A 12,634-nucleotide genomic window follows, 5' to 3' on the forward strand; every position below is an offset into this window, starting at 1 on the left:
GACTAATCATAGGGCAGCCTGAGTCAATAGGTTTGGTGATATTTAAAAACAAAAAGCACTTGCGAGTGACTAATGGCAATTCCTACTGATACAAGTGTTTGAAAATGCATATGTGATTTTGACTCTGAGTAATTTCCCATTTTGCGTTCCCTGTGAAGCTGAGTGCATTAGACTTGGAACCTCCCTGTTTTGCTTTGTACATTTTTGCTGGAGGATGTGTTAGATGAGTTGTTGTTGTTGTTATTATTATTTAATCAATTTATATCCAGCCCCTCCTCTTGAGAGAGCCCAGAGCAGCAACCATTCAACCAATCCCTCCAACAACCCCTTTTCCACAGAGTTGCCTAGTAAATCACTGGCCCTATTTTGGTATTAGGGTGATTTATTTATTACAGTTACAGTAGGGCCCCGCTTTACGGCGTTCCATTTTCTGGTGTTCCACTGATGCAGCGGCTTTCAATTAGGGGAAATTACCCGTTTTAAAGCCGATTTTGCAGCATTTTTGCAGCATTTTCACGCAACGTGACCCATTATAGTCATTGGGTTCCACTTTACGGTGATTTCCGCTTTACGGCGGGGGCCTCGTCCCTAACCCGCCGTATAAGCGGGGCCCTACTGTATGTATATCCCACCTTTCAGGATACAAAACCTTGCAATGTGGCATACAAGTAACATTAAGCAACACTTTAAAACCCATAATAAACAATGTGTCAACAAATAAAAAATCATTTGCTCCCACAGAGTAGTTGGTGGTAGACTGGCCTTGTGTGAAGGAGGGAATAGTCCTGGAGCAGGCTCTGAGGTGGTCTTCACCTTTTAAGAGCTACCTTTCTTAAGATGCTGCTAGTGTGTGCACATTTGTTCTAGGGTTCTTGTAAGTTTCTGCTCCCTCCCCCAAATTCATAGCCATTAAATATTTAAGGAGAGCCAGCGTGGCCTTAGTGGTTAGAGTGTTGGACTACGGCCTGGAAGACAGGGTTTGAATCTCCACATAGCCATGAAGCTCACTGGGTGACCTTGGGCTGGTCACTGCCTCTCAGGTTCAGAGGAAAGCAATGGTAAACCTTTGAATACCATGTACCATGAAAACCCTATTCATAGGATCACCATAAGTCAAAATCAACTTGAAGGCAGTCCCATTTCAAATATTTAAGAGTCTGTGCATGTGAGTAAGAAAAGAGCATGAATGAATGAAGCTTGATTTCTAGCGCACACGCATGTACATTATACATAAACATAAAATGTCAGCACTCTTATTCTCTTATATTCCTGCCATTTCTGCCTATTTCCATAAATAATGTATTTTGAGTTGCAGCTATTCCACTTTAAGTACAATCAGATCCATGTTGAGATTAAACGTTTTAATCAAGGATGGAGAAATTGGTGTTCTCCGGCTGTTTGCTGTTAACTCCAGCATGGCCAATGGTCGGGGATGATGGGAACTGTAGTTCAAAAGTATCTAGACAGCCATCAGTTCCCCATTCCTTTTTGTTTTAATGGCCGCAGGCCAGGCTTTTGGAAAGCAATGACAAGCAGACGGAAGAAGCGCGGGATACCCTCAGGCACTGATCTGTGGTATGAGAGGAGGTGCAGGAAAAACATGTGGCCTCCCACGGGTCTGCGGATGTCCGTCTCCTCAACTTTCAAATCGAGCTGTAGGCCGGAAAAGCAATTCGCGGCCGGCGGCGCGTGCGCATCCTTTTTGGTGTCATGGTGATGGCAGGCGGCGCTTGCTCGGGCGTCCAAGAAAAGGAAAGGGGGTGGAGGCGCTAGCTGCTCGTTACCCAGTTAGAAGCCTGCGTACGCTCGGAAGGCGGGCGCTTGCTGTCGTTGCTGGGCTAAGGAGGAATACCAAATAGCCGGCAGAGACGGGTCAGGTCGAAGTGCTCCGGAAAGTGGGGAGGCGGCGCAATGTCCCCAGCCACCTAATATGCCAGAGGGACGGTCGTGTGGAGGACAAGGAGGCGGTAGCAGTAGCTGCTGCTCCCGCCCCCAGTAGACTGGCAGCGAGGAGCGGGTGGACCGTTGTGACAGTTGCGAGCGCCTTCCCCGTCCTCCGCCCCCGGTGTTTGTCTGTGTGAGTCTCCCACGCGCCACCAGACAGTTGCTCGGCTGGTTAGTCCAGAGACCTGCCGGCGCTGCCGGTATTGCCATTGCTTGGCGTGTCCGTGCGCACACGCGCTCCCCCCCCCCAGTCCTTCCTTCCCTCTCTCACTCACTTACCAACCTACCCACCAGAGCCATGCGGCTATGCGGGGCGCTTCTGAAGAGCCCCATCCCCAAACAGATCGAGTACTACTCTCGCTTTTCCCCGTCGCCGCTCTCGATCAAGCAGTTCCTAGACTTCGGTGAGTGACGAAACAGCACCTGTACGCAGCGCGACACAAAAAACAGACGCGGAGTATTTGGGGGGGGCGGATGGAGGAGGAAGCTCCCGCTGAGCGGTCTGCATGTGACGTCACGGCATTGCCGTTCCCAGGGCCTGTGTGTGTGTGTGTGTGTGTGTGTGTCGAGCCTGGGCCCCCAAACAAACGGAAGAATCTGAATCGCTTCTTAGGCGCTTCCCCAAAGGGTCAAGACTGGAGAAGGGCCCGTGGAGAACAGCCACTATAAAACGATTAGTTGACAGCATTTCAGGAGGAAGGGGAATGTTTTTTAGGAGCGTACTGAGCAGGGCCGTAAAGATGGTTGGGGAAACTGTAGGGAAGATTGGGCTCAGCTGCAGGCAGAAGGTCAATACCATGACGCTTTCCCCCCACATGTGAGAATGAGGAAAGTTCCACATGTTTAATTTCTGTGTGTCCTGTAGCTGTTAACATATAAGTTCTCTACCAGGAAAACAAGGCGAGGACCCTGGGAAAGTTGACCAGCTTCTGTAGATCAGTCTATTTAAGCATTCATTATATTCTCCCAGGAGCTCAAGGTGACATACACAAGATTTCCTTTCCATGTACTGAATAGATCCAGACTTTGTAGTATTAGCAAGGTGGCTGCATCAAGTGCCTTCACACATTTTTTGGACCAATTTATATGCTACGTTTTCACTCTCCAAATCATGGGTTATTAGGAGCAGGCGACAGACACATGCTGTCATCCTCTTTTCTCACTTCCTTATGCTCCAACACTCTCATATTTCCAAGTTTCCTCTAATAGCAATTTACGATGCCATCCTATCCTGGCAACTTAATACTAACTTCAGAACCATATTTTAACTGCAAAAACACTGTTTCATAATTCAGCCATTGATTGATTGATTGATTGATATCCTGTCTTTCCTCCATCATGAAACCCAAGACAGTGTACATGTGGTTGCCAAGTAATCATCCTTCTAGGCATTAACTGGACCCAGACCTGCTTAACTTCAGCAAGGTGGTGGTCTCATGTACCTTTAAGCCGTCCTTTAGATCTGATCATGCAGTTGTCTTCAATTTTTTTCCAACTCAGGGCATTTGGTGACCCCCTTTTTAATATTTTACCATATATTTCTACAGTGGTAGCGCTACAGTTGTGATCCATCTTAGATAACAATCCAGTAGTGGATCCTGACCCATCAGTTGAAAACAGTGCATTAGAAGAAATCTGCCAATAAAGAGGGAATTAGAACATACACGATAAGAGGAGGGAGAGGAAGGAACAAGTTGGCCCATGAAGAATCGTATGAATTAAGCCATTGGCTGCTTTTCTCTTTGCAGCAGGGGTGGGGAACAGGATCTGTCTAGCAGCCTAGTTCCTGAGCATCCCCCAACCTCAGTGGGCCACTTTGACAGGCTGCCCACCTGTCAGTCACAGGCCAACCTGACAGCAGGTAACTCAACTTCAAAGGAGATGATGGAGCATTCTAAATGAGCTTCTGATTATTCCTCTGCAGCAGTGGCTTGTATTCAAGTGGGCCAGCAGATGAATTTCTTTTCATTCAGGTGGTCTGCGGCATGCCTGTATTAAATACGCACATTGATTTTAATTGTATTGTTATTGCTTTGTTTCTTATATTGTATTTTATTGTATCATCATTTGAATTCTATGGAATGCAAATGGTAATATAATAAAATGCAATATATAAGAAATAAACAAAGCAATAAAAATACAATTAAAATCATACAGCATCTAGCACAGCTCATTACAATTGCTACAAGAGGCAGAACATTCATTACATGGTCCACTAAGACCACCAGCAATTTGCAAATGGTCCACGGAGAAAAAAGTTTGGGAACCACTGACCTAGTCCATTATTTTTCTTAGTTTTATGATTTTGTTATTTAACATTTCATTGCCATTAGCACTTAGAATTCACCTTGGGTTTTAAAAAGCCCTTTATCCTTTTCTTTAGTGCTATTCGGTATCACCACAACCCTTATTGTGAAACTGTTGTGCGATGTCTCTAAACTCATTGGCATTCATAATTTTTGGTAAATTTCTGGGTCTTGTTTTAATTATTACCAGCTGAGATGATGTACACCGTTTTCTATGTACACCCATTTGTACCTCATTGGCAAGAGGACGCATAGTACCAAAATGGAATAAACAGATTCTAGGGATACCACTTTGTATGAGTGAGCAAAGCTTATAATGTACTGTTGAGAGGAAGGGGCCTGGGGCTTTTAGATAGATCTTTTATAATGAATGAAAATATGAGTTAATCTACTTAGCAGCCAGGATGTTTGTCAGCCAAGCTCCCTAGCAAAAGGCCTACAGAAGATGTACGAGGGACAATATATGAACTTGACTCATATTGAATACCTCTAGGACAAATGCAGCGCTCAAGTTTCCACACAGATAACTCTTCATAAATACCATATGCCTACTGTTCTGTAAACTATAGAAGAGTTCTGGGATGCTTTGAGAAGCAGCTGCAACAGTAGGAGTTTTCATATCTGCCTTCATTCAGGGCATCACCAAAAGATTGTGCTTCACTGACATCAGTTTGTCAGGGGGACACTCAGAGGGAGGTGGTCACTAAGGGTTTTGAAGGTTAAACACATTCTTCCCAGAAAACAACATGAATGTGAAAACTGTGGGAATCGTATGCTTAAGAAGTGGTTATCTTGAAAAACAAATGTGGTTATCTTTTCCTCTTGAAAAACAAATAGATGGCATCCAGTTAATGACATCTTCATGGTGTGGAATCTCCAAACAGTGACTTTTCCCATCTTTACCTTAGCATATAAAAACAATCCTAACTTTTTCCTAATAGCTACTTTCAAAAAACACAAGCTACGTGGTAGATTCTTAGGGAGAGGGCAGTGGATATGTGCTACTGTGTGAAGGTGCTCTAAGTACCTTCAAACAGCAGTACCCAACACCACCCTCACAGCCTTTCCTGGAGTAGGGAAGTCTTGTGGGGATTACCATTTTGGCTGTTCATAGCTAAGATTCTCCAGGTGCCTTGGCCATGCAGTTGCCATACAATCCCTAATCTGTTGCCCAACTTCAGTGCTGGGGATGTAGTTGGGATTGCTAGGCGAATGCTGAGACAATTGCTGCCCCCCTCTGCACCTTTAAAGTTGGGAGCAATTCTGGCTGCTTGTCATGCTTAGCAGAAGTCAGCTCCACATTAGCTGTGGCGAGTGGAACTGTTGAAGGCTGGCAATGACAGTCAGGCAGCATTACATCTGCACCAGATGTACCAGCCTAGATGTACACACTTGGTGGCAGAGGTGGGAAACCTGTAGCCTTCCAGATGTTTTTGGAGTCCGGCTCCTGTCAGCCCCAGCCAGCATGGCCAGTGGTCAGGAACGAGCAACGTCTGGAGGGCCATAGGCTCCCCCTGGCTCTGTACCAAGCACTGTTGGCTTCTGTATCCTCTTTCCTGTTGGAAGCCAGCTTGAGCCTTTGCCTGGCTAGATGTTTTAAGGTGATATACTGAGATTTTATTTTGACTTGGTTTTGTTGGCCAAGGATAAGTGAAACGTTGATTTTCTTGTCTCTCGTTTATTTTATTTTTAAAGATAAGATTGTTTTGTTATAAAATGCTGTGTGTGTTAAATTTAACAGTTTAGTGTCTTCAGTTGTTTTGTACATTGTGCCTTTTTATATAGAGAGTAATTTTTTTGAAACAACAACTAGTAATTATAAGGAACTAATACTCTACAACATTTTCCTGTGCCTGTATCAGATTTTGAAGTGAGCTTAAATAACTCAGAATTGTTAGGTTCAAACTTTGAGGGATACTTTTTCAATACTTGGTGAAATATTTAGGAATATAGATCTGTCTTTTTTGAAAATAATATATAAATCATAATGATCTCTTGGTCACTGAAAAATCTAGAAAGCGCATAACAATAAATAAATGGAAGTTTCAGCCAAAAAACTTTTATTTCTACTTATAGATGTTCCATTATAAGTGACAAATTTAGCAAGTACAATAAAACATGTGGTAAGTTTGTTTGGAATAGGAAATAATGCAAGAATAGTGATTTTCAAATTCTGTAAACCATTGAATGAAGGAGACATGAAGTTCTCAACATTGTGTTGAATATTACTACAGAGCTAAATTAGCAATGATTAAGGAATGGTAGAAGGAACTGAATCCAGTTAAAATAAAACAAAAAGGCATTTCCCCTCCCTTGAGAAAAGCTTGATGATGTGAAAGAAATGAGAATTTTGCTGTAATAACTGTGTAAACACAAGTTTTTTTTGGGGGGGGGAATGTAAAGTATTTCTATGCTTAGGCCCTCCCCCTCCTCAGTGACATAATGTTATATGATTAATACATTAATGCCAGGAGATGTATTGGCAAGAGCAAAAGGCCTGTCTGGATTTAGAAGGTATTAAATGGCTCAATAATTTGATAGGAACAGATAGCAAGAATAGAGAGGGCTTTTTCAGTTGTGGCCCCCACCCTGTGGAACTCCCTCCCAAATGATCTCCGTCATGCCCCTTCCATGATGAGTTTCCGCTGGGCCTTGAAGACCTGGCTCTTCAGGCAGGCTTTTGGGGTGGGCTAGATTTTATCTTCACTGTTTTTAGATTTTTAATGTCTAGGTATTGTATGCCTATTTTGTACGTCGCCCAGAGTGGCTGGACAGCCAGCCAGATGGGCGACTTAATAAATTCAATCAATCAATAGTAAATCAAGAGAATAATTTGAAATTTGGCATGTGATCTATCCATAATGACAGCATATGGCCCAGACACTCTTCACAAATTTGAAAAATATTTTCTTCAGGATATTGAAAAGGGGGAATACAAGCATTAGTCAGTAAAGAAAAGGAGAACTAGTGATTTTTTATAAAAAATGGGAAAGGGAATTGGAAATAGTAATCCCTGAGGATGCATTGAGTTGAATGTGGAGTAGTCATAAAAGATACCTAGCAAAAATGTTCATTACTTTTTGTCTTGTTCTGTTTTTGTTCTTTGAAAAAAAATGGATCTCTTGTAGGTATCTTGACTTTGTGATTTCATATAAACTGGGACATAGCTGACCAAAGTTAGATATTAACTTTTTGTGAAAGACCTGAAATTGATTTATAGAATGATGGTTGCTACTTAAAATATTTGGTTTGAAAACAGTATGCACTGCTAACTAAGAAATTTATTATGAAACAAGATGTATAATCTGTGTTTATTAATTTACAATGACTTTTTACCTATATACAGTCCATAAGGAATGCTCATTTATGCACGTATCAGGTATTTTTATGTGAGTGATGATGATGGACAATAATAAATTCAAGAAAAAATTGGGTATCTGATTTTATGTTTGGTGTAAATGCATATAGGGAAAGATAAAGTAATCTAAAATATATATTTAATGGCCGAAAACATTATATTACTGTTCATCTTTCTGTTGGTCAATCCCTTTGAAATCCTTGAAACCCTGAAATTCAAACAGTGTGGTCTGGTTTCTTTATCTCAATTGAGTGCAATTACAGGCAAAAAGTAGTGAAAACTGTTTGTAAAGGCTTCAAGTTTCAACTATCTAGTGCTAACATAATCTAAATTTAAACGTTAGATTAGATTATCTGACTATTAAACAGTCATGTGCCCCTTTCGAGTTCCTAGACTGTAAAAGGGTGGGAAAGAGATGTTAGTAACTGGATAAAATTGTTGTTTTCTGTCACTATCTGTCTGTAATAAATTTATCTTTAAAACATTTCCTCAAATTGATTGTTTACAACAGTGCCATCAGCACTGAAACTCCTTGTACATTTAAAAATTGTGATTAAAAGATTGAGATAAAATTAACTGTTTGTCATTGATGTAGAAACACCTGTTGCTTGTAGTTCTGCAGGTTTTAACCAGTAAAATAGCTAACAGTTCTGAAGAGCAGTTTAGCAAACAGTATCGTAGTTATTGTGGAGCTAATAGGTGTATGTAGTGAAAATTAGGTTCTAAATTAGTGGATCCAGTCAAGGCCCATGCATGACATGCCAGTTCTGGCCAATGCATCAACCTTCATTGTATACATCTCCTGGTTCTGTTTGCTCAACAGCAACCCAGTGGAACAGGAGGTAAACACAATTTATTACCAAACTCCAAATTATAACTGAAACAAATACACTGGTTTATTAAAGGTATAACATTCTCAGGAAATAGATTTTGTAATGAAAAATCATGATACATTCATAAATGATGAAACAAAATAAAATAACTGAAATTCCCATTGGTATTATGGGATTGATAGAAAACAAAACGAAGATAATACTTTGACATTACAGCAGCAAAGCAACTTGAAAATATCTTAAAGTGATGTGATATATATATATTTACATAAGCTGTGATATATATGTGATATATTTAATTAAAACTATATTTTTACTAACAGAATAAATTACGTATTTTCCTCTTAATTCCCTCCAGCTAGTACTTGTATATTATTATTCTAGGTTTCCTAGAATATTGGAATAAAGAAAGATATAGTTACCTACTAGATGGTAGGCCTGAAGCCTTCAGATTGTCAAAGCATGCGAGAGCAACGCAGATAGCAGCAAGAAACGAAGTCATCCAAAGATAATTTTCCCCCCAAAAAAGCTTTTTTTTTTAAATGTAAATACATCTCTTTATATCACCCAGCAAACTTGGATCAGGAGGTTGGAATTATCCAGTAATAGAACATGAATTGAACATGAATTTCAATAATTGAGGGTAGCACCCCACAATACATAGGCTAGTTATTTAAGTTCCTAGCATACGGTATTAGTTTATATATCCAGTGTAAAGTGCTGCTGGGTGGTTACTTCAACACAAGAAATCAATCATAGTTCATTATATTGATTATTATAATAAGTTTTAATTAATGTTGACTTTGAGCTTGTGTTTACTTAATTAACCATTTAAACAGAGGTAGGATATGGTAGCCAATAGGCCAGATGTAGCCTATGGGCCTCCACATCCAGCCCTCAGTGATGTCTCCTCATCGCCCCCTGCAAGTATTAGGCTTGAAAAAAGACTGGTTTTGTGGAGCCTAATTGCAGGGGGGCGGGGGAGAGTGGCAGTCTGTATATGTGTGAGTTTGGATGGCCACACCCACCCCAGGCATGTGGCCTTGAAGGATTGTCGAAGAGGAACAGTCTCTAGACCAGCTTTCCCAACCAATGTCCCTCCAGATGTTGTTGACCACAACTCCCATCAGCCTCAGCCAGCATTGCCAATGGCTGAGGCTGATGGGAGCTGTGGTTCAACAACATCTGGAGGCACACCAGTTGGGAAAGGCTGCTCTAGACTGAAAAAGGTTCACCACCAATGTTAAAATATAAAAATGGAAGATGCAAGGTTTTATTAAAAAAAATCTTGAACATCCCATCCCTAGGAATTTGGGCAGATTACTTTGAAAACTCCTGGAACGTCTGAAGATCCAGCAAGATTGAAACGTATGTTAAATAATCTTACATCATCTGAGTTGTCATAAAAAATTAACCAAACACTATTTCCAAATTATCTTTAATCAGAAGCAAATGCTCCATATTGTACAGTTTCACTTTACTTTTGAGAGTATCAGCATATTTGACTGATACTTTTTCCTTTCATGTGCCCTTGAAGAGTGTTCAAAGTGAATGACAGAGCAGAAATAATGGTTGTATGCTGCTGATAACTATTCTAACAATATTATTCATTATTGGTAATAAATTATGATAGCCTTGAAAGTTAACAAACTTATAATTTATTAACAAACATAATAGATTGCTTGAATTGTAATATTTATTAAATTAGTCCAGCTAGCTGTGTACTCTATGTATGATATTATTACTTAAACATTCGGGGTGATAGCCAATATTAATTAGAGTAGACCCATTGATTTCAGTGGATTTACTCAGAATATGACTTAGTTGGATGTCACCCTAGAAAAGCAGACACATCACAAACTAAAGTGAAAAAAATGAGTGTATTTATGTAAGAGAAATTGAAGAACACACTGCCTATGCTTGTCTTGTTTTAGTTAGTAGCTTTGAATTAGACACATTCATTATGGAAAATCATTCTCACAAGAATATCAAATTGCTTTACAGTTTTTGTTTTTTCACCAAAAATTATAAAATGGATTTATGTATAAAACTGACAGTTTAGATTGTCTTATTACTGTGACTTGCTTGTTTTATATGACAGTAATCTCTTGAACAGTCTTGTCAAATGAATGAATTTTTTGTGAAAAAATATTCAGAGTGGTAGGCATGTATTGCATTTAGTTGTCATGCAGTAAACATGTAGGTGTGAGCAAAAATGTTTCTCTTCCCGCCTTTTACTTCTGATGACTTCAATATTAGATACCAAGTAACGAATGTGATTTTTCATATATACACATGCCTACTCTGCAGCAGAATTTAACATCATCTTAAGCTCTGGGAGGACTAGAAATGTCAAGGATGCTATTCCTAGAGAGCAAGTGGCGAAAGACGTGCTATGAGGCTGATTGGGCACCGAGTAAACATCATAACTGTGCCTATTGTGTGGTGGTGAGGGGGTGAAGAAGGCCCATTTCTGTGCCCATTGCATCCTCAAGTAGCCGTCCAGTGGAGCTTTTCCATATTGTCAAGGGTCTGTTACATCAGCTCCAGGAAATGGAGTCTTAGACCCTTCGGAGGCCCACTGTGAATTGTTTGCAAAGCACTTTGAGGGTAAAGTTGCTTGCCTCCATAGCAGTCTTGATGCCCCATCCACATCTACCATAGTCCCCAGTGAGATGTCCAGTGCAACATCTGCTGCAACTTCTTGGGAACGGTTTCAACTGATGCGGCCTGATGATGTAGACAAGGTGCTTGCGATGATGCGGCCAGCAACATGTTCTCTCAACGCTTGCCCTTCTTGGCTTATTAAAGCTTGCAGAGGGGGTTAGACTGAGTGGATCCAGGGTGTGGTCAACACATCATTGCAGGAGAGAGTGGTTCCAGCCATCCTGAAAGAGGCAGTGATCTGACCATTCCTGAAAAAGCCCACCCTGGACCCATTGGTCTGCGACAATTACTCACCGGTTGCAAATAACCCCTTTTTAGGGAAGGTGATTGAGAGGGTTGTGGCGCAGCAATTGCAAGTACCTCCTGCAGTTTCCAGCAACTGGTATTTGGAAGCATACTGCCTCCACCCATGGAGGCAGAGCATAGCCATCATGGTGGTAGCCATGGATAGTCTCCTCCAGGAATTTGTTTAATCCTCTTTTAAAGCCATACAAGTTGGTGGCTATCACTGTTTTTTCTGGGAGCGAATTCCATAGTTTACATATGCAGTGCATGAAGAAGTACTTTCTTTTGTCTGTCCTAAATCTTCCAACATTCAGCTTCATTAGATGTCCATGAGTTCTAGTGTGATGAGAGAGGGAGAAAAGCTTTTCTCTATGCACTTTCTCCATGCCATGCATAATTTTATGCACCTGTATCCTGTCATCTCTCACTTGCCTTTTCTAAGGCCTAAATGCTTCAACATTTCCTCATAAGGAAGTTGCTCCACCCTTCTGATCATTTTGGTTGCCCTTTTCTGAACTTTTTCCAGCTCTACAATATCCTTTATGAGTTGAGGTGACCAGAAATGTACACAGTATTCCAAATGTAGCTGCACCATAGATTTACATAATGGCATTATTATATCTGCAGTTTTATTTTCAGTACCTTTCCTAATGATTTGTAGCATGGAATTTGCCTTTTTCACAGCTGCCGCACACTGGATCAACATCTTCATCGAGCTATCCACTATGACCCCAAGGTCTTGTTCCTGGTCATTCACTGCCAGTTCAGACCCCATGAATATATGAAATTAAGTTTTTTTGCTCCAATATGCATTACTTTACATTTGTTTACATTGAATTGTATTTGTCATTTTACTACCCATTCACTCAGTTTGGAGAGGTCCTTTTAGACCTCTTTACAATCCCCTTTTCATCAAACTTGGCTACCTCACTGCTCACCCCTAACTCTAGATTATGAACAAGTTAAAACGTAGTTTTATGTTATGCCCAAATCTAGTTTACCCTTTTTTATTTTATTAAGTTGTTATTCACAACAATTTAACTTACCTTGTTTTTACTATTTACAACTTTTCCACCCCCATGCTTCTGAAATAAAATTCACCAAACTGCTCTGTGAAATTTGCTTCTCTCGAGTGATAAATACAATATTCCTTTGCTGCCATATCACGAACTCTGGCACAGTGATTTGTACTGTAGAGAGAAATGCAGACACTTATATGAAAGCATGAGAACATTTACTGT

The 12,634-nt window shown here is 40.6% G+C and overlaps 1 protein-coding gene across 3 annotated transcripts in view; it reads left to right on the forward strand.

The window, feature by feature from the left end:
* Window positions 1-1,524: 1,524 nt before the first annotated feature.
* PDK3 (pyruvate dehydrogenase kinase 3) overlaps window positions 1,525-12,634 on the forward strand; it is a 44,459-nt gene continuing 33,349 nt past the window's right edge. The window contains exon 1 of one of the 3 annotated variants that reach the window (XM_061627338.1): window positions 1,525-1,575. Coding sequence is in view for 1 of the 3 variants with exons in the window: in XM_061627336.1 (XP_061483320.1) it covers window positions 2,243-2,348 (106 nt within the window). In the remaining 2 variants the exon portion in view is untranslated. Of the gene's footprint in view, window positions 1,576-1,695; window positions 2,349-12,634 lie in introns of those variants that run through there. The other 2 variants (XM_061627336.1, XM_061627337.1) reach the window with 2 other exon arrangements.

The sequence above is a fragment of the Rhineura floridana genome, chromosome 5 (assembly GCF_030035675.1).
Source record: "Rhineura floridana isolate rRhiFlo1 chromosome 5, rRhiFlo1.hap2, whole genome shotgun sequence".
Lineage (NCBI taxonomy): Eukaryota > Metazoa > Chordata > Lepidosauria > Squamata > Rhineuridae > Rhineura > Rhineura floridana.